Below are 26,637 nucleotides of genomic sequence, written 5' to 3'. Positions count from 1 at the left end.
CCAACTTGTCATTCTAGGGGATCCCCCACCTAAGAGTGATGCTAATAATAGAGAAGAAACCAAGAGAAAGATAAAGGTTAAGTCTGCTTGGCCTCTTTGAGCCACAGAAGTCAGGTATGACTGTAACCAGCTTACCCTGGGACTCTAGGTTCATGAGTCAATGGATTCTTTTTTTTTTTTAGTTTAAGCCAGTTTGTTATCTGATATTTCAAGAGTCCTATCTAATGTGTTCTCAATTTGCATAAGATGATTAATTCCTCAATTGAGCTATCACTTTCTGATTTTCTTTATACCTTAAAAGTGCTTAATGCAATATCTTGCAAACATGAGTTCCTCAAAAAAATTTTTTGAGTGAAAGAATGCATGACAAAGAAAAGAAAAACTCACAGAGTACACGAACGTCGTACTGAAGGGAATCTTCTCCAGCTTCGTTCACAGCCACACACATATATCGACCCGCATCTTCTACTTTGGCCCGGGGAATCTGCAACACTCGCCCTCCTGAAAACATATCTCCATATGTTTACTTCTCTAAATCCTACTGGTCATAAATAGAGATGAATTTTTCAGGTCTAATGACTTCCTTACATTTTCTTTCAGGGTTCTTATTTCATCTAATGGTTCAGTTTTAACCCCACATACCATTGTATAACAAACACCGCATTATTGAAAAGTGATCCAATATATGAATCAGATCTCCTGAGAGATAAATAGCTTGTGTAGATTTTTCGCAAGAGGGTAATATTGCTCCATGCCCCTCATCATATTCCATGGGGGATTGTTACTATGCAGTGACTTCTTGAGTTTACAGTTTTGAATAAATGTAAAAGAAGTTTACAATGCTTGATGCAGGCATAGGTTTGAGAAAGCAGTAGCCAGGGATGCAAAAGGTATAAAATATATTATTATACATACAATTTTAAAAGGATAACTCTGAATATTTTAAAAACTTTTCACATTGATATAATTTCAAGTTCAAAGAAAAGTTTTAATAACTGTATAAAAAATTTTCACCTGTTTATCAATTATTTATATTTCACTCCACTTGTTTTATCTCTTATATATATTCCCTTGTTTTATCTTATATATATTTACATATTTATTTGTATCTAAAAATTTTTTCTGAACTGTTTAAGAGTAAGTTGGAAACACGGTGCCCCTTTACCCCTAAATATTCATAAATCTGTATTTCATAAGGACAAGAATAATCCCTTACATAACTATAGTATAGTGATCAAAATCGGGAAATTTTAAATCAACACAAAACTACTAATGAATTCATAATCCATATTCAAATTTCATTATTATTAGAATCTTCTGTAAATATTTTCCCCCAAGCCTAGATCCAATTTTGGATCACAAATCACAACACTTGGCTGTCATGTGTATTTAGTCACTTTAAAAAAATTTTTTTTCAAGATATCTTGTATTTAGTTGATATGAAATATACACATCATGAAATATGCTGACCTTAGGTGTACAACTTGGTAAATTTTGACAAGTTTATTTGATATTTGTTAAAATTAAATAGAAGCCTTGAAAAGATTATGATTCTACAATAATTTAATCATCCTTTTCTACCAATAAACCATGTGACAACTAAAATATTTGAAACTAATAATCATAACTATTGATTTATGATAAATGTATTTAATAAAGTGAATAGTAACTTTTTGCAAATATATTTTAGAATCTATCAATAATGTGTAGACACCAAATCATCACACTATTAGAGAAATGGAGCTTCATGGAAGCCAAAGGAGTTTTTCTTTTTTTTTTTTTTTAAGATTTTATTTATCCATTTGAGTGAGAGAGAGAGAGAAAGAGTGAGAGAGAGCAAGAGAAGGGAGAGGGTCAAAGGGAGAAGCAGACTCCCCATTGAGCAGGGAGCCCAATGCGGGACTCAATCCTGGGACTCCGGGATCATGACCTGAGCTGAAGGCAGTCACTCAACCAACAGAGCCACCCAGGTGCCCAGCTAAAGGACTTCTTAAGTTGATAGAACGATCCTGTAGTGGAACTGAAAATTACCTAACGTATTCCAGCTATTGTCAAATTAGCCTAGACTCTTCTGGCTCGAAGCTACACAGAAACGACTGACAATATGGCAGCCTGGGTCAGTTACATTACATGGCCAGAAAGCTGATCAATTCAACTGGTCTAATAAATGAGGAGAAACACATTTGGCAGAGACTCAGATTTTCACCCTGTTCATAGCGATCTTTACCTGGTAGAATCAACACTCTATCATTCGAGGTCAGAGGACGGCCATCTTTGTACCATGTCAGTGTAGGAGGAGGAGCAGCATTTGTTTCACAGTAAAGAGAAATTGGATTGTTGATGATTACATCCTTGGCTTCACCACTCCTGCCGGTATCCAGCATGTTTCCTATTTCCCAGAGTTTCTGAAAACTTGGAGGAACTATGGAGGAAAGATATGACATTTTAGACACATGTGAATGCTAGGGTTAATTAAACAAAGATCTTGACTGTATTTTCACAAGAATCATTAATAAATCATTAGTAAATGTAATAAATCAATGTGAAAATATTTTCAAGTACTTATACACCTCCCAACTCTATCCCTGAGCCAAAAAAGGTAGTAGACAGAAGTCAGCACTGGTTTTCATGTGGAAGAACAAGAAATATGGGGGGTCAAAATGCCACCTTCATGCTTTGCACTCCCTGGTCCCTAGCACTTAGAAGACGAAGAAGTCTGTTCTCAGGGATGATCCTACTCTAATATGCATGGATCAAGGGATGAACAAAGGCTCAACAGAGAGCATCAGCCAATCATCTGTCTTGAGCCTCTAAGAAGGCTAAAGAAGTTATGCAATCAAGATTAATAACTCCATTTGCAAAAACAATAGGACATTCTCAAACATTTCTGAGGGACAAGCATGAACTTTCTAGAAGGCAATTATCCTGCACATCAAAATCTTTAAAAAAGTACCTAACACTTGACCTAAAATTTCCATTATTAGCAACTTAGGAAAAACCACAGATGTGCAAAAGTTTTATGTATAAAGATGTTCAGTGAAGCATTACACGAGTAGGGAAAACTTGGAAACAACCTAGACATTCCACAATAGGAGTGTTGTTAAATATATATTTTAATACTCAACTGATAAAGTTGTACTTACAGCTATTAAAAAGCTGTACTTACAAGCTGTACTCACAGCTATTAAAAAGAATGTTTTACATAAGAGACCCTTAATCTCACAAAATAAACTGAGGGTTGCTAGGGCGAGAGGGATTTGGAGAGGGTGGTGGGGTTATGGACATTGGGGAGGGTATGTGCTATGGTGAGTGCTGTGAAATGGGTAAGCCTGACGATTCACAGACCTGTACCCCCGGGGCAAACAATACATTTATGTTAATAAAAATAATTAATTAAAAAAATGTTTTAAAAAGCATATATAAAAGCACAAAAGTAACAGTATTAACAACATTGATACCAGGTACCACTTCTTAAATATTTTGCTACAAGTTTTACATACTTCATGTTATTTAGTACTCACCACATTTTACAAGGCATTAATTTTAAAAGCAAGGAAACCAAGGCTTAGAATACTTCGGTAACTTGCCCAACTCAAAAACTCTGTAGGAGCTACATCATCATTTAATTTCAAGTCTGATCTCTTCAAATCCTATATTTTACTATGCTTTCTTGCCTTCCAGGTAAACACTATCAAAAATACCTTCATGATAAAATGTTAGGGGAAAGCTAATGTAATAGAAAAGTCTGTATCATGTGATCTCAACTTGCAAATGAAGTATACTTCACAAAAATATATCAGAAGGAAACGAAGTAACCCTGAATGATGGATTATTTTCTTCTTTGTCAATTTCTTAAACCCAAGTTTTCAATAATGAATGTTTACTATTGGTAGCAGAAAAAAATATATTTAAAATAAACCAAGTCAAATTTCTTCTTCATTGTTTTGAAAGATCATATAAGCTGAATTACATGCAAGAAGCATATTATTACCTTGTATATTCACATCAAAATCCAACTCATCTTCACCTGCAATATTAGATGCTACACAAGTATACCGTCCAGTATCTGATATCTGAGCCTCCTTTATTTGAAGTGTGTGGCCACTTGCAGCAATATTGACATGATCGTCTGATTTAAGGGGCTGTGATTTAATGAAATAATGTTACCTTGAAATGCACTAATAAATCATCTAAAACATCATACAGTTTGTACTTTTTAGGATTTTTAATAAATAAAAATAAAATTATATTTGAAATACTCAAGACAATAGTAATTGAATTAATTTAGTTTGATTAAACTTTTCTGAGTAATCACATTTTTATTTATTGAAAATACTGCTCATATACTTTACATCTGTGCTGGGTATTTCTGGGTGGTACATTTATATACCAAATGTATAAATGCATATTCTATGATTAAAAAACATTCTTAGGTATCATATCTATTTATCCATGTTGGAAAAATTATTTTCAGCTAATCCTATAGTGTACTATAATTCTGTAGAAAATACTGGAGTTTTTAAATGAAAGATTGAGGGTACTGACCATCTGATTTGATCTAAATATCACTATTGGTCATTCAGAAACATCATTATTTCATAAGTGGAAAATTTTAACCTAGAGATATTTATATTACAATGTTTGCTTTAAAGTATTATATTTAATGGTACATTAACTTACAGATATTTGTATTATGATATTTTATTAATATCATCACTTACACTTAATAGGACATTTCTCATAAACACTGCCATTTACACTAAGTTCCCTCTTATTCCTTGAAGATAGTAGCTCCTGGCTTACTGTCATTCCTTCTAATGATACTTTTCTCATAATTCTTGGTGATTTCGACACCCACATAGACAGTTACCCAATGCTTTGTGTTCTCAGCTCCTTGACCTCCTCTCCTCTTTTTTGTCCCCAATCCTCTGTCAGCCACTCAACCATTCATCCTTGGCTTTAGAATTACCAAGAGCCACATCTCTTTATAATCTCACTTTCAAGTTCTCATTCTCTGACCACCACTTCCTCATTCTCTAACTCACTTCCTCTAGCAACCCAAATCCAGTAATTTTCTGGTGTCATGGGAGGACCCATAATCCACAGACCTTACAATGTGTTTGCTGCCACTCACTCTCCTCCTGACCAAAGACAATTGCTCCTTGCATAAACCCTCAACTTCTTTTGCCCTCTTTCCCTTTACTTTATTCTCCTGGCAAAACTCTAGCCCTGGTTAATGCCAGTCTGTCCATTTTGAGCATTTTCTGGTCTATTCAAGGCTATCCTTCCAGCAACTATGCCCTCTTACACCTGTATTATTGGCAGTTGATTTCTTTCTGCTGGATGATTTCAATCTGCATACAATATACCGCAATTTTTCCCATAAAAAATAAAAACTGTTTACAATGGAGCCTACCTCCACATTTTTCTCCTATCCTTTATAGCCCATGGCTTTAAAATGCTACACTGGCTGTTTCTTTTGATCTTTCCTTGAATCTATTCTAATCAGAACTTTACCATCTCTACTTGACCAAATTCCATTGTCAAAGACCCTAACAACATCCATGTTTCTATACTCACTGGTCAATTCTGTTTTTATTTTACTTGATCAGTGGCATTAAACACAGTTTCACTTGTCTTCATTTCGAAAAACTTTTTTTCCCTATCTTTTGGGATACTTGACTCTCTGCCCCACAACCTCTAAACGTAGGAGTCCCCGAGGACTTAATCCTCAGAACTCTTATCTATCTAAACTCACTCTCCTGTTGCTCTCAGGCAAAATCTTGCACTCATCTTTGTCTCACAGTTTTCCCTCACATCCTGTTAACACCTTTGTCCAGGCAACTACCATCTTTCTTCTGGACCACTGAAATAATTCATATCTGGATCCTCTCTATCTTCTCTCAATACAGAAGCCAATGGAATCCTTTTAAAACCTTAAGTCAGATCCTATCACTCTTGTGTTAAAAAATTTCCTGTAGCTTCCTATCAGAATACAGGCCAACCGGTCTACAAGGCAATGTGATCTGCCTCCCCATTAATCTTTTGTTCACAACTTCTGTGTTCCCATGGATCATTGCACTCCAGCCAAAGTGCCTCAGGGCCTTTGTCCCTGCTATCTCTCTACTTTGGAATATGTTCCCCTCAGGTATTCTGTGTCTGCTTTCTTTGTTTTCTTTGAGTTTCTGCTCAAATATCCCCTTATCAGTGAGACCTTCCCTACATAAATAAAAGATCATACTCCCATGCTTGTTACTCCTCTTCCCAACTGAATTTTCTCTATAACATTTACCCCATCTGGCACATTATATGTTGCACTGGTTTAGTTTTTTTCTCCCCAAACTTTATATGAGGAGAGATATTTGTCTGTTTCCTTCATAGCTGTATTCCCCTGCACCTAAAATAGTGTCCAGAAAATAGTATGTGCTTAGTAAATAACTTGGTAATTAATAAATCATTATTAACATTGTATCATTTAAGATAAAAATAATATAATTTAAATTTTCTATGGTAAAAGAAAAACTTCAGGACATGAATAAACAAAACTCAAAGATTCCATTAAAACTTTTTGTGGGTAACAAGGCCAATATGTTTGGTGGGTTCTTCTCAAAAAACACCATTTCACTGAAGTAGTGCTGCTTATCTGAAGAATGAAATAACAAAAAAAAGGATATGGAAAATAAACAAAAACTAGGTTTTGTTTGGGTACTCATTTTAGAGAACCAATCCTAAACCCTGAAAAATTTAACAGTTTAACTAAAGCATCATAATTGGATTGATTTCAAAGTCTGGATTTGAAACTAATTTAACCACTCATTATGATATTAAAAAAAACAAAACTGTCTCATTCCTAACACAATTCTATCTTTAGCCAATTTTTATGTATGTGGGTGTTTGTGTGTATGTGTGTCTATGTGTAGTAACTAAGAAGAATAAAATAGGATCTAGGTAAAATCAAAAATAAAATAAAAAGATTTCAGAAGAGAATGGAATTAGTTGTTTCCAAGCAAACCATATAGAATTGATACTGTACAGTGAAGTGTACTTATAGTCAGAAAAGAAACTATAAACAGAACATTGTGGGAGTTCCATATTTTTCCTTCTGCAATGGCTTCCAGATGAAACTTGCTTACTTTATAAGAGACGATTATTTTTTTCTAGCTGCCAGTGTTGGAAAATCTCTGTGATCTGAAAAAATAAAGCTATATCTTTCTGTATCTTAATCATAATTCTGACCTGAACTTCTACAGCTGGAATTTAACTAGCCATTTGGTTGACTATGTGTATAACAGAACAAATAGCAGCTTAGTTATGCCACATCTGTATTAAGCACAGAGTTAATAGCAGCCCCTCTCCCCCCTCCCAAAAAAAAGAGTCTATTTTGGTGTGTTTTTACACATATCTTTAAAACATGAATGGAAGAAAATAAGTTGAGATGAGAAATAAGGATGTATGGTCTGAAATTCAGATCACGTAATTGAAGGATGTGCCTTTTATTTAAAGTTTCTTATTGCCTCCAGTTAATTGAATTGGGCACTTAATCACCACATTTAGCTATTTTTCTTCCTCTTGGAATATAAAACATGTTACCTTTTATAAAAGAACTAAAGGTGTTTAGAGAAAATTCTAAATAAATTCAGTACCCACCTACCATTTACCATTTTAATCTAGCTTAGCACTGTTCCGTGTTTCTTCTCTACAAAGTTTGCTTACTCTATAAAGCCACAGAATGCAAAAACTCTTCCTGAATGGGAAGGTGGTTGGATTTTCATACATGATTGCTAATGTCCACAAAAATAATCCCTCAAACTTTCCAGTGATGGAATAATGCTAAGTTTGTTGAACATGGTTCAAGTTTCTTTGCAGTTTTCTATTCTAGGAGCACGGTTTTGTGCTAGTTATAAGGTGACATTGATTTCTCTGAGTTTCTTGTGTTTGTGTTTTTTTCTTCTCTTTTTTAAAATTTAATTGATCATTTTTGTTTTTCAGTAACTATTAGCAAAAGAGAAAATGTGTGACTGGCCTGTCCATCCTTGTACCAGCTGAGAGAGGCAGAAGGAATTGCATAAGCTTCACATTCCAAAGTCAGGGTATTGTTGACTTTGATCTTCACTTCTTTAGGGGAAAGACCCGGCCCCAGTAGGTCCCCTTTATTGATGATGGGTGGAACTGCATAAAAAACAAATATTTGTAGAGTTAAACACTGGTTCTTTTAAATACATGTTATATCATAGAAATCACACTAAGGATGACTTAAGAAAACAAGGAAATAACTAAGGTGTTGGCTATGCTCCCCTTTCATGATGGACCCGAGTTAGCATCTTGTGAAATGGTAATGCTCAGATACAGAATGTGAAGGAAAACAGCTTTCTCCCTTCATCACTTTAATAATGTTGATGAGGCTATTGTCCTTCACAGAACAGCTACTTCCATTTTTCCAGGTTCCCAGAAACAGTCCAAGCATGACCTATAAAAGGCATTTGCTCAGTCATTAAAGGAACTGATTCAAAGAACAAAAGACAATCAGAAAGATGCTCTTTCTTTTTAAAAAACAAAACCAAAACCAAAATCCTGAAATGTAGGTCCTGTTAATGGTCATATTCACTTTGCTTTTTATGTATAGGTCAATGTACAGTGGATTAGCTCAAAGTCACTGATGAATTCAACTTAGGCTGTTGATTAGAACATATATATTTAAGTAACAATTTTGTGCACAGAAGTATTATAACTCAGCCCAGGGTGTTCCCAGAAGGAAAAACAGAAATGTAAGGAAAGTGCCACTGACAACTTCTCCAGTAAGAGGTTAGGGAGCAGACTGAATGGGCTCTTCACATCTTAGCAGTTGAAGACATGGGTACAATGCTTAGTATGACTTTCATCTTAATGAAGCAAGCTACATAAACAATAAACTTTAATGATGAGTATAAGTAGTTATGAACCCATAATAAAAAACAAGATTGAAAAAGTTAGAAAATTTGAAGAAAATATGAAATGTAGTGTTCTTTGTGGGACTTACTGTAGACCTTTACTTCATAGTGCTTTATCATTTCCCCCGCCTCATTAGTGGCTATACAAGAGTATCTTCCAGCATTATCCTCCTGTGCATTTAGGATCTGCAGAGTCCTACCTCCTGAAAAAAAATCACGGAACACCAAAAAATCTCTGAAGTCACAGTGGCAACAGAGTATGCACAAAACGCTGTGGTTTTTAGTTCTCACTAACATATTTCTTTTTCTATGTGCTAATTCTGTAATAGATATTTGACACAAGACAAACTACAATATAGATGGGCACTGCATGGTGCACAAGGAGTCAGTAAGTCCTCGATGACCCTCTATGATAATGACTCTCATGCTCATCCTGACCCTCCCATGCCTCTGCACATACTCTGGCTAAGGTTTTTACTTCACTCTGTTCATAAATAAATCTTCCACCTTAGCCATCTTCTTCTCATCTACTTGGGCTATCAGTAGAGACTGATCTTATTAAACTCAGTTTGTATTATGGTACATTTCTCCTTAAAAATCTCCACTGGTTCTCAACTGACTAAAATATAAAGTCAAAACTCTTTAGTCCAGGCATTCAAAACATGATTCCAATGTTCCTTCCTGACCTTTTCTCCAACCCACCTCCCACCCTGCCATACACACACACACAAACACACAGAAAATGTCCCCACTCAAGTGGAAGGTGGGAGTCTACATATTATTACTTGCAACTAGATAGGCCTTTGTACATCTATGTGCCTTTCTTACTTTGTACCTTTCCCATACTAGTCATCCTGAGGGATCTGAAATCACTCATTTTCAACCAACAAAATTCTATACGTTTCTTTAAGGGCTGGTTCAAGTTCCAACTGCAACAAAGCATTTCCTGGCCACTTCAGCCCACAGTGGTCATTCCGTCTTTTGAACTTTTTATAAAATTCGTCACTACCTCATTTATCAAGTGTCATGATTATTCATAATTCATGTTGTTAATTAAATTTTACACATATTATCTCCCTTCCATATAAAACTGTAAATTTCTTAAAGCTGGTGATAATACTTTTTAATTCTTTCTATTTTCATACATTTTGCCAAATATTAAAGAGAAATAAATAAGCTCTCTCAGTCTAAATACCAATTCTCCTTATGGTTCAATTCAACAAGAAATGAATTTCTACTCTTTTTGGTATTCCACATTGTATTTTAATCAATTAACAATATTGTGGTATTTATTTGCCTTTTATTTAGATACATTATTGGTCTTCCAAAAAGTAATTTTACTTTAGATTATAAGATCTATGTGAATAATTAAAACATTAAAATGCCAGTAGTATAGCATAACTAAGACATAAGTGCTTTTATAAAAAGTAACCAATGATTCTTTTTCTACAATAGTAGATGGCACAAATGTATCTTGTGCATCTAAAGTAAGCTAGTTACCTGGAAGAATACGAATATTTCGGTTGGATTCTAAAGGTGTTCCATCCTTAAACCAGGTGATGGTGGCTGGAGGATATGAATAAGCTTCGCAGACCAAAGATGTGGGGCTGTTAAGGATAACGGTGACATCTTCGGGGCCACCGTCACTATCAACGCCAGCAATTGTAGGAGATACTAAAATAGATTTAAAATGTGATTAAAGAAATATGTTTAGAAATTTTCTTATTTGTGAATTTCTAAATTTCACTATACTTATTTTTTTTAGATTTTATTTATTCATTTGTCATAGACAGAGATCACAAGTAGGCAGAGAGGCAGGCAGAGAGAGAGAGGAGGAAGCAGGCTCCCAGCTGAGCAGAGAGCCCGATGTGGGGCTCGATCCCAGGACCCTGAGATCATGACCTAAGCTGAAGGCAGAGGCTTTAAACCACTGAGCCACCCAGGCACCCCTTCACTATACTTATTTGTATAATCCTATTTCCTAACAATTCCAGAAATAATTGGTTCTTATTCTACATGAAAGGAATGAGAACATCAAAATGGAGTCATGGAGGAGAAAACACAGAAAAAAGGAATTATAATACAGCATAGTAGGGCAAAAATGAGAATTCTGGTGTAGGATACATGGAGGCATAACATTCAATCCAGTCCGAGGTGTGTGGTGAGAGGACTCTCATCAGGGAAGGCCTCCTAAAGGAAAAGATTGCAAAGTGAGCCTTAAAGGATTAGTGGCGGTTATTAAGTGAAAGAAGGGAAAACTTGTAGGAAGAAAGATCATATGGGGGGGGGCAGAATAGTATAAACAATGAGGGGCAAGCAGGGAATATATTAAGGATAGATTCAAGGGGGTCAGTGTTGGATGCAAAGGTAATGGAGACAGATCCATTTGTTCCACATAAGATAATGAGGGACCGAATTAAAGGAAGGCAAAAAGAGGCAGGAGTGACTACAGAAAAATTTAGGAAGTCAATTAGTGGCACCGGATGATAGAATTTGGAGGCTAAGGAAAACCAAAGTCAAAGATGACTTCTGGTTTTCTTGCTTGGGAATGTAGGTAAACTGCAGTGAAGCAATATAAATAGAAAATACGGAAAGATCTCATTTTGGAGGGAAGAAGTTTCATTCAGTTCTGAGTATTTTGAATTTAAAGTGCTCATGACAATTCCAGCTAGAAATGTCCAACAAGCAATTGCATATAGAAATCCAAACTTGGGAGAAAGATCTGGGTTGAGGTATGAATTTTAAAAGAAACTGTCTATAGAAGATAATAGTTAAACCTCTGGGAATTAAGCTTATTATTGGAAGACAATATCTAGAGTAAAATGAGCAGTGAAGTAATGACAAAATGCTAAGGTACCTAATGTTTGAGAGATGGATTACAGAGAAGTCCATAAAAGAGAGAGAAAAAGAGCCACCCAAAGTGTGCAAGGATAACGAGAGAACACTGTGAAGGAAAAGAAATAATGTCTAAAACATTAAGAAAGGACTGAGAAATATTTGTTGGATCAAGCAACAGGATAATCTTTGACACAAGCATTGAAGCATGGCATGGGGAAAAGCCAATTTAGTGTGACAAGAAGGACAGACAAGGAATGGTTACAACATGAAGTCATGGAGAGAGTAGAAGGTGAAGCTGTAGGTAAGGTGGCTGGTGAGAATGACTGACATACCATGATACAGGGTTAAGGACATAAATATGAGTAGTTGCTGTGAACAAGAAGGAGAACTCACCTTCTGGGAAAAGAAAGGGTAAAGACCCTGAGTAGACCAGAAGTTGCAAAGGCACATACTTAAACAGCCTCAACTTCATGAACTTTATGAAGATGGTGGAAGTCTTTGATTCAAATCCTTCAGTCTTCAATGAATGAGGGAGAATGACAAGAAACAGGGAAGTAACTAGGAAGTGGGGATTGGAGGGTGTGGTCAGATAGCATGACTTGGGATAGTTGGGATAAAGAAAAATGATCTCCACTGGAGAGAGCTCCAGGAAGCTAGTGTCTCTTAGGAAGAGTCAGATTGCAATTACAGCAAGAAGCTGGAGAGAATACTGAACCAGGTTTCCAGAGTATAGGACAGAGTATAGGATTTGGACATGAGTTAGTACTGGGAAGTGAATAAGTGGTGAAAGGAAGGAGGCATGAGGAACTTAAAGCTCTAAGAGAGACAGTGAATGAGCTGCAGAAGAGGAGAGGAAATCCAGGGCTGAGCATTTGCCTTTCATACCCTGATGGGTGTGAGGGAACACAGGTATCTTTGTAGGCAACTGGCTCTTGAACTCCCACTCATACTTATCTAGTATCTGTTATTCAATGCTCTGTCAGGTGCTGGGGCTAAATCCTTTACAAGGTAAAAGAGGTTCTGCCTTTTGGAGTTTATTTTTTATATACCATCTATATATACTATTCATTTGACACTTATACATTATCTATTATTTTGATCTAATTTTTCTTGCATATGTATCTCTTCTAGTTAATTAGATTTTAAGATACTTGAGGACAGTGTCTTATATGGCAGTTTCCTATGCATAGGACTATATTTTCCCAAAAGAATCTGGGCAATATCTATAAAAACCAATAAATAAAAATTGCAAAGCACTGCATACTCAAATGTAGGTTAGTTGATTCTAGTAGAACGAAAAGTATTTTGATATTAGTAATAAAATATAACACATTCAGGTGCAGCATTTTAAATTTCAAGACATGAGCAGAAATTAAAAATCCATTTTAATGTCATGCCTGAGATATAAGCATAACTGATGCTGTAAGAACTGAACGTACAATTATTTCATAATTCCTAATCCACAAAGACTAGAATATGGACAATTACCAATAACTGTCCCATTAAGAAAGGATAAAATACATCAGATTGAGCCCCTTGTACTGTTGACCTGTTTCTCTCTGATCAGCATACATTTAACTTTTACTATTGCGTTTTTTACATCTGTCTTATTCACAGTTGTGTCTCCAGCACTAAACACAGTTCCTGGAACATAGGTGGTATTCCAAATGTAATGAATAAATTTATAAATATGTGAATTAATTAAAGAAAAACATCAAAATGTACACAAGCACTAGTCCTCCTTAAATAATGAAATTCTATGGCAGAAAAATTAAAAAGAAAAAGAAAAGAAGGTAATTCAGCAGACAGTTATGTCTGATTCTTCAAGATTTGAGGCAATATTTTTACTTACCCAACACATTAAGACTGAAACTTTTGCTCTTGTCGCCAGCTGTATTAGAAGCCAAACATGCATATCTTCCAGTATGTGACACTTGGGCATTGGTAATGTTAAGAAAACGGCCACCAGACATAATGTGATGGGTGTCATCTTCTAGGAGGAGTTGTCCATCTTTGTGCCATGTAATTTCTGGCATTGGATTCCCTGTAACAAAAAGCCACTTCTGAGAGATGGCTAAAAATTATATGCCTACAACTGATAATGAAAAGAAAGCATTTTCACTCATTTTCCTTTATATTTAATATCACACTTGTCAAACAATGCAGTAATCATTCATTTAAAATAAGTTTGTAAACATAATTTATAATAACATTCATGCCATAATTTTTCAAATTCACAGATTACAAGCCATTTTCAAGTGAAGATTAGTTTGATCTATAAGTGAAATAATTCTAAGTTAGTCTTTGTGTTTAGTTAAATAGTAAAATATACTTTAAAAAGAATGGGACATGCATTTTTATTAAAATTATTACTCATAAATACATTCACATTCATATTAAATTTTTAAAGGTTTTATATTTTTGAAAGCAAGCAATAGAAAAGGAAAAACTTTGAAATAAACAATTCAACAAATAGATATTTTCAGTTTATACCAGGATTCTAGCATACATATATATAATAGGTAGATAGAGATATAGATATATTAATTATTCCTTTAATGGAATAATTCACCTATGGAAAAAGATCTTTTTGTTTAACATGAGACCTATGTTAAATGTTAATTTTTAAGTTGCTCAAATAATTAAAAAAATTTAAAGCCATAAAAACAAGTTCTATTAGGAAAAAGTACTAGGATAATACATTAAAATTGGAAGGCTTGGTCATACCAACCACGGAGCCTGTTCTATAGCTCTACCCAGGCAGGAAAGCGAATTTGCAGGCCTGCCCAACTGTTGAAATATAGCACCCAGTCCCACCTGACAAGGAAGCCTAATCAGAGAATCCAGGCAACCACAGAACCTATTCTACAGCTGCACTCAGTCGAGAAACCCAGTGAGCAGAACTCTCCAACTGTTTCCAGTCAACATCAAACCCTACCTGCTAACTTCAGGGCTCAGGCAGGGGCCTCAAACTTACAGAGACCATAGAAACAAGCCCCATCTGCAAGGATGCTACCAGATGACCCATGAAGAACACCAAGCTGTACTGACTGGTGAATGACTGTTTTTGCCAAAGTGAACCTATAAAGCCTAGAAGAGGAGACCCTTGACTCCAATGTGTAGATACCAATGCAAGGAATCAGGTAAAAAAGACACCATCAAAGGAAACTAATTAAATTCCAATAATGACCCTAAAGAAATGGAAATCTGTGAACTAAGTGTCTGACACAGAATTCAGAATAATCTTCTCAAAGAAGTTTGGTGAACTAGAAGAACACAGACAACTAAACAAAATTAAGAAAACAGTGCATGAACAAAGAGATAGAAACCATCCAAACAAACAGAATTCCTAGAGCTGAAGAATACAGTGACTGAAGTAAAGAATTCAACAGAGAGCTTCAACAGTAGACTCAACCAAGAAGAAAAAAGAATTAGTGAACTAGAGGTTAGGTCATTAAAATTATCCAGTCAGAAGAGAAAGAAAAAATGAATGAGAGAGAGAGAGAGAGAAAAGAAAGAAGGAAACAAAGAAAGAAAGAAAGGAAGGAAGAAAAGAGAAGAGAAAAGAAAGGAAGAGAAGGGAAGCAAAAAAAGAAAAAGAAGAAAACAATGAAGAAAGCCTATAGGACTTATGGAATACTACTAACAGAAACAATATACATATACATTATGGGAATTCTAGAAGGACAAGAGAAAGAGAAAAGGACAGAAAGTATATTTAGAGTAATAATGTATGAAAACTTCCCAAACATAGGGAGAGAAATGAAAATTCAGATTCATGAGGCCCAAAGGACCCCACATTGGTTGAACTGAAAAGGGCTATACTGAGACACATTATAATCATATTTTCAAAAGTCAAAGACAAAGACAGAATTTGAAAGCAGCAAGAGAAAAGTATATTACAAGGGAACCCCCATAAGACTTTAAGGCTGATTTTTCAAAAATAAGACCTATTTTGTATGCCAGGAAAGAATAGGATAATATATTCAAAATATTAAAAGAAAAAGGAACTGCCAATCAAGAACACTCTAGCTGGCAAAGTAGGAGGGAAAGATAAATATTTTCTTGAACAAACAAAAGCTGAGGCAGTTCATCACCACTGGATCTGCCTTTCAAGAAATGCTAAGGACATTCTCAAGTGGAAATGCAAGGATGATAATTAATGCTGTAAAACATATGACTGTGTGTACAAAAAGTCACTGGTAATGAAAAATATGTAGTTAAAGTTATAGTCTCTATGATTGTAACAGTGGTGTGTAATTCATTTACAACTCTAGTTTAAGAGTTAGAAAGTAAATGTATTTAAAATAGTTATAATAATAATATATAATAATAATAGTTAAAATAGTTATAACTACAAAATAATTTGTTATTGGATACATGTAAAACGTATAAAAACCGCCTCATCAATAACCTAAAGTGTGAGGGGGAGAGAGTAAAAGTAAAGTTTACATATACTGTCAAAGTAAAGTTGTTATCAGCCTTAAATAAGATATAAGATATTTTATGTAAGCCCTATGGTAAAGAAAAACCTATACTAGTTGCACAAAAGATTATGATAAAGGAGTCAAAGCATACTGCTACAAAAAAGTCATCAAATCACAAAAGAAAATAGCAAGGGAAGAGGCAAGGAATAAAGGATCAACAAAACAACCAGCAAACAATGAACAAATGGCAATAGTAAGTCCTTACCCATCAATAATTACTTTAACATAAATGGATTAAATTCTCCAAAAGACAGGATGACTGAATGCATTATAAAAAACAAGATTCACTAATATGGGGCCTATAAGAGACTCACTTTAGCTTCAAAGATACACATAACTTCAAAGATACACATAGACTGAGAATGAAGGGATATAAAAAGATATTTCAAGCATATGGCACCCAAAAGAAAGCAGGAATAGCTGCTTTTATCTCAGACAAAATAAACTTAAAGCTAAAAATGGTCAAAAGAGACAAAGAATCATTATCATTATGCAATGATAAAAGAGTCAATTCTCAGGAAGATATAGTAACTATAAATATTTATGCACCCAACATTGGAACAACTAAATATATAAAATAAATATTAATAGAACGAAAGGCGGAAATAAACAGCAATACAATAACAGTTGGGGACCTTAATATCCACTCTCAACAAAGGAAAGATCATTCAGACAAGAATCTGAATAAATCTAACTAAGGAGGTGAAAGTTACCGAATGATGAAAGGAGTTGAAAAAGACATGAATAAATGCAAATATATCTTATATTCGGATTGGAAGAACTAGTATTATTAAAATGTCCATACCACTCAAAGCCCTTTATTTTCAACATAAAACACAAAAACAAAACCAAAGCCATTTATAGATTCAATGCACTTACTATGAAGATTCTAATGGCTTTTTTATAGAAATAGAAAAATGTCAGAAAATTCATTTGGCCCCAAAAGACCCAAACAGACAAAGCAATTCTGAGAAAGAACAAAGCTTGAAGGCATCAAACTTCCTGATTTAAAATTGTATTACAAAGCTAAGGTAATCCAAACAGTATGGCATTGGCATTTAAAAAAAAAAATAGACCAATGGAACAGAATTATGCACAAAGAAATAAACTCTGGCATATAAGGCAACTAATATTTGGATAAGGGATCCAAGAATAGTCGACAGAAAAAGGTAGCCTCTTCAATAAGTGATGTTGGAAAAATTAGATATTCACATGCAAAAGACTAAAACTAGACCCCTGTCTTACACCAGTCACAAAACTTAACTTGAAATGGATTAAAGACTTAAGTGTAAGATTGGAATTATAAAACTCCTAGAAGAAAGCATAGGAACAAAACTCTCTGACATCAGCCTGAGAAAGGATTTCTTGGATATGACACTAAAATCACAAGCAAAAATAATAAAAATAAACAAGTGGGAGTCCACGAAACTAAAAAGCTTCTGCCTAGCAAAAGAAATCATTGACAGGGGCGCCTGGGTGGCTCAGTGGGTTAAGCCGCTGCCTTTGGCTCAGGTCATGATCTCAGGGTCCTGGGATCGAGCCCCACATCGGGCTCTCTGCTCAGCGGGGAGCCTGCTTCCTCCTCTCTCTCTGCCTGCCTCTCTGCCTGCTTGTGATCTCTCTCTGTCAAATAAATAAATAAAATCTTTAAAAAAAAAAGAAATCATTGACAAAATAAAAAGGCAACCTATGGAAGCAGAGAAAATATTTGCATACCACATATCTGATAAAGGATTAATACTCAAAATACATAAGGAACTTAATAACAAAAAGTCAAATAATGTAATTTTAAAAATTGGCAAAGGACCAGAATAGACATTTTTCCAAAGAAGACATACAGGTGGCAAACAGGTACATGAAAAGATGCTTAAAATCTCTGATCATTGGGAAATGCAAATAAAAACCAGAATGAGATATCACCTTACACCTGTTAGAATGGCTATTCTCAAAAAGACAAGAGATAACAAGTGTCTGTGAAATGTGGACAAAATTGTGCACAGTTAGTGGAAATGCAAATTGACATAGCTCCTACAGAAAACAGTATGGAGATCTCAAAAAATTAAAAACAGAATTACCACATGATCTAGTGATTCTCCTTCTGGGCATATATTTGAAAATACTGAAATCACTATTTTGAAAAGATATCTGCATTACCATGTTCACTGCAGCATTATTCACAATAATTTAAATACGAAAGCAACCTAAGTGTCCATTGACAGGTGAATGGATAAGGAAAATGAGGTGTGTATGTGTGTGTGTGTGTATACGCATGTATATCATTTATACATACACAATGGAATGTCATTCAGCCATAAAGAAGAAGGAAATTCTGCCATTTGCAACAGGATGGATGGACCGTGAGGGCATTAAGCTAAGTGAACAAGTCAGGCAGAGAAAACAAATACTGTATGATCTCACTTATATGTGTGACTTGATAAAATCAAAGCTCACAGCAACCAAGAAAAGACTGGCGCTTGCCAGAGACAGAGGAAGGTGGGGGAAATGGTTGAAGGTGCTCAGAAGGTACAAATTTCCAGTCACAAGACAAGTAAGTTCTGGGCCTGTAATGCACAGCACGGTTACTACAGCTAACAATACAGTATTATATATTTGAGAGCTGCTAAGAGAATCGATCTTAAAAGTTCCATCACAAGAAAAAAAAACGTGTAACTACATGAGATGATGAATGTTTAAACTTATTGTGGTGCTCATTTTGAAGTATATATTCATCCATCTATCTATCATCTATCTATATACATATAATCATTATGTTGTACACCTTAAACTTATACATTGTTATATGTCAATTACATCTCAATAAAACTAAGAGAAAAAATAAAGAATAACTAAAAACCAAATGCCAATGTAAAAAAAAAAAAAACTAGACCTCAAGGGGAGGATGTTATAAAATTTAGTCGGCTGGTCCCTATGCAACAGTTGTTACTTACCATAACATTTCTAGGGGAAAAAAAATAGCAGGCTAAGTAATAGTATATAACACATTCTTTATATTCACCTTGCTTAAAGTAGAAACATTTCTTTGCTTACTTAAATTTATTGCTCATGCATGGCATATAAACTACAAAATAAGAAGCTAATCAAATTTCCCCTTAAACACTGGCTTTCTGTAAGATGTTATGTGCTGCTCCCATTTTAAAACTCCATGACCATCTTTACTAAAAACAAACAAGCAAACAAACAGAAAACTAAAAAAAAAAAAAAAAACCCCAAACAGACTTGAAAATGTCCTCTTAGAGATTTATTTCCTTTTACTACAATAATACACTGCATCACTGGTAAAGATGGTAAAATTTGTTGGTGTAGGATATAGGAGTATTCTTATTTCCACAGAATCTGAGAAATTTCCTCCTACACTTCCACTGGCCGTTCTCAACGAGAATTCAATTTCAAATGCTATTTATAGTAGTTTGATTTTTTCTCAGCTAATTAAGATATATAGTGGAGAAATAATCAGTGAGTGGAGAACAACACAAGTTCAAGAGCTAAGTCCCTTACCTGTCACTTCACAGGTCAGTGTAACACTCTGCTTCTCTTTTACCTTCACATGTTCCAATGTATTTTCACTCACAATGCGAGGTGGCACTAAAGAAAAAGAAAATTAAATGAAGAAAAAAATCAGAAAAAGTAAACAACAATTCTAACAGCAGTGTTGTTATTCCAGAGGCATCTATGTTTATATATTTATTAAGCTATAACCTTTAAAACAAACTTCCAAATTATCATTATTTGTTTACCAGAATAATGTCATAAAACCATTTTGATCAATTCTAATTTTAAGATATAAACTTATATGTCATGAATTCAATTATAATGAATTTTATTGTAACAGAAGTTATAAAGTCTGGATAAAAATGTCAACAAGTAAAAAAAATGTCAACAAGTCATTAAGAACATTTATTAGACATTTATTTCTCCCACTGTAACTCTGATAAGTATTCACGTTAAAAAAGTTATCAGAGTCTCAACAGTTGTGAACTGAAAAGACACAGCATTTCAGCCATTTTAACCCAACTAATCACATCCAAATTATTTTAACATTGAATTACTGCCAAGAGTGTCAGTCCAGGGGCCAACAAATACATAAATGTGAGATCAAGCTGTAGATAAAATTTAACTATATCCAGAATGTATTAAGCCAATTACATTGTTTTTCTAGATATTGAAAATTATAAAAATACCTAATACTGAAAGCCCAAAGATTTTTCTTTCTTCACCAGCTGCATTCCTTACAACACAAGTATACTGGCCAGCATCTTCTACTCTGGTCTGCATCAACCGCAGAGTCCTGCCTCCTGGGGAAGCAAACCACCAGATGACTCAAAAAGAAATCTGTGACTTTACCAGTTGGCTAAGTAATGCTCAATTTGGATAAAATTCAGTCAATATACTTCAAAGGACTTTAACATTCATTAATATCAAGCTTTTAAAAAATCATATGCTTTAAGCCTATAGGCAGCAGAAAAGATAATTCAGAAGAATTTTCTGGTTCAAAGGCTAAAAAATAAATACAATGCTAAGTGACAATAAGCAAAAATATGGAGTTTCAGAGATGTGATGTTTGAACATAATCTCAAGAGGCAAGTATATCTAAAGATTTATTTATTTATTTGAAAGAGAGAGAGAGAGCATGAGCAGAAGGGGCAGGGAGAGGGAGAGAGAATCTCAAGCAGACTCCACACTTAGCACAGAGCCTAACATGAGGCTTGATCTCATGACCCTGAGATCATGACCTGGACCAAAACTAAGAGTCCGATGCTTAGCCAACTATACCACCCAGGTGCCCCAAAGGCAAGTTTATTTTACTACAGGGAAGAGTTAAGAGACACCATTATAGGTAGAGTATGAATGTGGATATAGAGTAGAAAGCAGATGTGAGTTTGGTACTTAGAGGAGAGCAGGTGGAGCAAATAGAGACAGATGAGGCTAGCTGGGGTAATGGTTGGTAGATGCCCACACTGTGGGCCCTTGAATGCTATGCTAAGGAAACTGGACTTTACTGTGTTCATTTAAAGCTATGGAAGTGTGCAAACAAACAAAAAAGACCTGTGCTTTTAGAAGGACAACTATGACAGGATGGTTGAGAAAAGATTCCCAGTTTGCCACTGAGTTGTGAAATGGGAATGTGAGAAAGGGGTCTACACCAGCATCCCAGATTGGGATGACATCAGTATGGGAGGAATGGGAGAAAACCCGAAGACCTGATTACTGGTTTCCAATGGCGTCTCGTGGAATCCTAGAATTATTTCGACCCAAGTCTACAGGGGGTCCCTTGATGCGCTCGTGCAATTCTGCTTTATTACTTTTTATACTTTGAACATCTATTTAATAAAGGTTACACTTCTTCATCCAAGAAATGCTTGCAGACTGAGAGGGCCACTCTCACATGCGAAAGGATGGGATTTGGAAAGAAACTCCCTCGAAGGACAAATGAAGAGGAGGCAGAAAATGGGCCTGAAACAAAGCCTGCAGAAAACAAATAGGCACTGACAGAGTCCTTGAAATCATTTGAGAAGTAAATTTTCAGGAAAAAAACAAAAAAGTAAATCATGTCTTAGATTTCATAATACTTTCCTACCTGGTATATTTTTGCTTGAAACCCTGAACTGGAACTAAAACAAACCGAAATGGTAGAACATGAAATTTTCATGTGAATATTCACCTGGCTCTAGATTTGTCAGGAAAGTCCATCTGTTTTCTCTTTTCCTAAACACAACAAGCTGTCACTGAGCTTTTCCTGGAAGCAACCTCCCCATCCTCAACTGGTTGAAAGGCAAACTCAGTAGTAACTTATTTACATAAACAAAGCTGATTACAAGAATTCAATTTTTCCCCCCAAACTGCATTTAAATAAGGAAAGTTAAATACAGAAATTATCTAAACATGTCAAAAAAAACCCTCGTGTTAATTAGGCGAGGAGTCAAGCACTCACTGCTACTTCAGATGAGTGAGACCATAACATGATTCCAGTTGAGAGATATTCGATCAGTTCAGCTGTTAAGAGTTACTGCTCGCTCTGCGAACCTCAGCCTCTTGCCTCATGATCTTTCTCTCATTTCCTGGTCCTCTCACTTAATCCAGTGAAAAACAACAAAAAGATCGGACAGTAAGTTCTACTTAAATGGAGATGTTTCTTGTACCTATTAAATTCTTATAGCAGCTATCCGTTCTTGGCAGAAAACTTGCTAACAATGACAGGGTCTTCAGAAAAATACAGCTTTCAGAAAATCTGTACTTAAAATTGCAGGAGAATTAATCTTAATGGAATAGAAGTGTGCAGCAGACCAATGACCAAGCAAGTCATATGCCATTCATCTGATTCTCATTCATCTATTGCACAATACACATGTTCAGACTGTAAAACTGAACGACTCCTTTGGCAGCGTCACAAGGTCAAATACTTTTAATGTGTTCACTCAGGGATCTCCAGCTGCTAGTCAAGCAAAACAAAACTAAATAAAACCAAAATGCCACTCCCATAAATCTATAATAAGCCAGAGTTCCTCACTCTTTGTGATAGCGGTACATCACAACGATCTTGCCTTTTTCATTTCCAGGAGCCCTGATGTAGCTATTATATTTTAAAAAAGTCCTCCTTTTTCAGTGATTTCAAGAATTTAAAAAAGTCAAAGATATGAAGATAATTTCGAGACAGGAAGATAATGGGCTCAGGATTTTGGTAACCAAATTGTAATAAAACCTTTACCATTAGTATGCATTTCCTAAGATCAACAGAGACTGGGACACCTGTGCAAAGGAAAACAATGTAGTAAGGAAATAGGAAAATTTCCCAGGATAGGGACACCTAGACCTTTCACCCAGTTGTCTATGGCAATGGCAAACATATATTGGATGTTACCATATAAGTAGGTGCTGTATTAACTGCTTTACATACGTACATGGACCCATTTCATCTTTACAAAAACCGTAAGAGGCAAATACTATTAATACCTTCACTTTATAAGTTAAGAGATGGAAGTTAGCAAAGTTAAGTAACTTGCTTGAGATCATGAATCTAGTGAGAATTATAGGCAATAAATATAATAATGATAGCAATACATATTCTTCATCAAGCTTCTATCATTTACAGACCAACATCTTGAAAAAACAGAGGGACCTTATTTAAACCTAATTGAAACACTAGGAAAGGATCTTTTCTGAAAAAAAAAAAAAAAAACCTCTTCAAAAGTGGAAATTTAAACTTCAGTTGAACAAATCTGGAAGTAGAAGATTACTTACTCTTAAAAATAGTTCACCCTTGGGACACAAAAAAGGCAGTCCTGAGAGGAAAATATATAGCGGTAAAATAGTTCACCCTTGGGACACAAAAAAGGCAGTCCTGAGAGGAAAATATATAGCGGTACAAGCCTTTCTCAAGAAACAAGAAAGGTCTCAGGTACACAACCTAACCCTACACCTAAAGGAGCTGGAGAAAGAACAAGAAAGAAACCCTAACCCAGCAGGAGAAGAGAAATCATAAAGATCAGAGCAGAAATCAATGAAATAGAAACCAAAAAAACAATAGAACAAATCAACGAAACTAGGAGCTGGTTCTTTGAAAGAATTAATAAGATCGATAAACCCCTGGCCAGACTTATCAAAAAGAAAAGAGAAAGGACCCAAATAAATAAAATCATGAATGAAAGAGGAGAGATCACAACGAACACCAAAGAAATACAGACAATTATAAGAACATACTATGAGCAACTCTACGCCAACAAATTGGACAATCTGGAAGAAATGGATGCATTCCTAGAGACATATAAACTACCACAACTGAACCAGGAAGAAATAGAAAGCCTGAACAGACCCATAACCAGTAAGGAGATTGAAACAGTCATCAAAAATCTCCAAACAAACAAAAGCCCAGGGCCAGACGGCTTCCCGGGGGAATTCTACCAAACATTTAAAGAAGAACTAATTCCTATTCTCCTGAAACTGTTCCAAAAAATAGAAATGGAAGGAAAACTTCCAAACTCATTTTATGAGGCCAGCATCACCTTGATCCCAAAACCAGACAAGGATCCCATCAAAAAAGAGAACTACAGACCAATATCCTTGATGAACACAGATGCAAAAATTCTCACCAAAATACTAGCCAATAGGATTCAACAGTACATTAAAAGGATTATTCACCACGACCAAATGGGATTTATTACAGGGCTGCAAGGTTGGTTCAACATCCGCAAATCAATCAATGTGATACAACACATTAATAAAAGGAAGAACAAGAACCATATGATACTCTCAATAGATGCTGAAAAAGCATTTGACAAAGTACAGCATCCCTTCCCGATCAAAACTCTTCAAAGTGTAGGGATAGAGGGCACATACCTCAATATTATCAAAGCCATCTATGAAAAACCCACCACAAATATCATTCTCAATGGAGAAAAACTGAAAACTTTTCCGCTAAGGTCAGGAACACGGCAGGGATGTCCGTTATCACCACTGCTATTCAACATAGTACTAGAAGTCCTAGCCTCAGCAATCAGACAACAAAAGGAAATTAAAGGCATCCAAATCGGCAAAGAAGAAGTCAAACTATCACTCTTCGCAGATGATATGATACTATATGTGGAAAACCCAAAAGACTCTACTCCAAAACTGCTAGAACTTGTACAGGAATTCAGTAAAGTGTCTGGATATAAAATCAATGCCCAGAAATCAGTTGCATTTCTCTACACCAACAACAAGACAGAAGAAAGAGAAATTAAGGAGTCAATCCCATTTACAATTGCACCCAAAACTATAAGATACCTAGGAATAAACCTAACCAAAGAGGCTAAGAATCTATACACAGAAAACTATAAAGTACTCATGAAAGAAATTGAGGAAGACACAAAGAAATGGAAAAATGTTCCATGCTCCTGGATTGGAAGAATAAATATTGTGAAAATGTCTATGCTACCTAAAGCAATCTACACATTTAATGCAATTCCTATCAAAGTACCATCCATTTTTTTCAAAGAAATGGAACAAATAATCCTAAAATTTATATGGAACCAGGAAAGACCTCGAATAGCCAAAGCAATATTGAAAAAGAAAGCCAAAGTTGGTGGCATCACAATTCCGGACTTCAAGCTCTATTACAAAGCTGTCATCATCAAGACAGCATGGTACTGGCACAAAAACAGACACATAGATCAATGGAATAGAATAGAGAGTCCAGAAATAGACCCTCAACTCTATGGTCAACTCATCTTCGACAAAGCAGGAAAGAATATCCAACGGAAAAAAGACAGCCTCTTCAACAAATGGTGTTGGGAAAATTGGACAACCACATGCAGAAAAATGAAATTGGATCATTTCCTTACACCACACACGAAAATAGACTCAAAATGGATGAAGGACCTCAATGTGAGAAAGGAATCCATCAAAATCCTTGAGGAGAACACAGGCAGCAACCTCTTCGACCTCAGCCACAGCAACATCTTCCTAGGAACATCGCCAAAGGCAAGGGAAGCAAGGGCAAAAATGAACTATTGGGATTTTATCAAGATCAAAAGCTTTTGCACAGCAAAGGAAACAGTTAACAAAACCAAAAGACAACTGACAGAATGGGAGAAGATATTTGCAAATGACATATCAGATAAAGGGCTAGTGTCCAAAATCTATAAAGAACTTAGCAAACTCAACACCCAAAGAACAAATAATCCAATCAAGAAATGGGCAGAGGACAGGAACAGACATTTCTGCAAAGAAGACATCCAGATGGCCAACAGACACATGAAAAAGTGCTCCACATCACTCGGCATCAGGGAAATACAAATCAAAACCACAATGAGATACCACCTCACACCAGTCAGAATGGCTAAAATTAACAAGTCAGGAAATGACAGATGCTGGCGAGGATGCGGAGAAAGGGGAACCCTCCTACACTGTTGGTGGGAATGCAAGCTGATGCAACCACTCTGGAAAACAGCATGGAGGTTCCTCAAAATGTTGAAAATAGAACTACCCTATGACCCAGCAATTACACTGCTGGGTATTTACCCTAAAGATACAAACGTAGTGATCCGAAGGGGCACGTGCACCCGAATGTTTATAGCAGCAATATCTACAATAGCCAAACTATGGAAAGAACCTAGATGTCCATCAACAGATGAATGGATAAAGAAGATGTGGTATATATACACAATGGAATACTATGCAGCCATCAAAAGAAATGAAATCTTGCCATTTGCGACGATGTGGATGGAACTAGAGGGTATCATGCTTAGCGAAATAAGTCAATCGGAGAAAGACAACTATCATATGATCTCCCTGATATGAGGGAGAGGAGATGCAACATGGGGGGTTAAGGGGGTAGGAGAAGAGTAAATGAAACAAGATGGGATTGGGAGGGAGACAAACCATAAGTGACT

The 26,637-nt window shown here is 35.5% G+C and overlaps 1 protein-coding gene across 1 annotated transcript in view; it reads right to left on the bottom strand.

Moving 5' to 3' along the window:
- The window catches only part of LOC111150763 (hemicentin 1), a 471,859-nt gene that overhangs the window by 110,215 nt on the left and 335,007 nt on the right, over positions 1 to 26,637 (bottom strand). Inside the window, exons 47-55 of the mRNA XM_022508355.1 lie at positions 20,452 to 20,565; positions 19,769 to 19,855; positions 13,618 to 13,809; positions 10,428 to 10,601; positions 9,017 to 9,130; positions 8,024 to 8,169; positions 3,992 to 4,142; positions 2,228 to 2,422; positions 388 to 501 (exon numbers count right to left, since the gene is read on the bottom strand). Of these exons, the coding sequence (XP_022364063.1) occupies positions 388 to 501; positions 2,228 to 2,422; positions 3,992 to 4,142; positions 8,024 to 8,169; positions 9,017 to 9,130; positions 10,428 to 10,601; positions 13,618 to 13,809; positions 19,769 to 19,855; positions 20,452 to 20,565 (1,287 nt within the window). The remainder of the gene's footprint in view (positions 1 to 387; positions 502 to 2,227; positions 2,423 to 3,991; positions 4,143 to 8,023; positions 8,170 to 9,016; positions 9,131 to 10,427; positions 10,602 to 13,617; positions 13,810 to 19,768; positions 19,856 to 20,451; positions 20,566 to 26,637) is intronic.

This window comes from Enhydra lutris, unplaced genomic scaffold (assembly GCF_002288905.1).
Source record: "Enhydra lutris kenyoni isolate GAN:26980312 unplaced genomic scaffold, ASM228890v2 scaffoldscaffold24, whole genome shotgun sequence".
In the NCBI taxonomy this organism is placed as follows: Eukaryota; Metazoa; Chordata; class Mammalia; order Carnivora; family Mustelidae; genus Enhydra; species Enhydra lutris.
The sequence above is the reverse complement of the archived record's forward strand: the minus strand, read 5'-3'. Positions and strand labels throughout refer to the sequence as shown.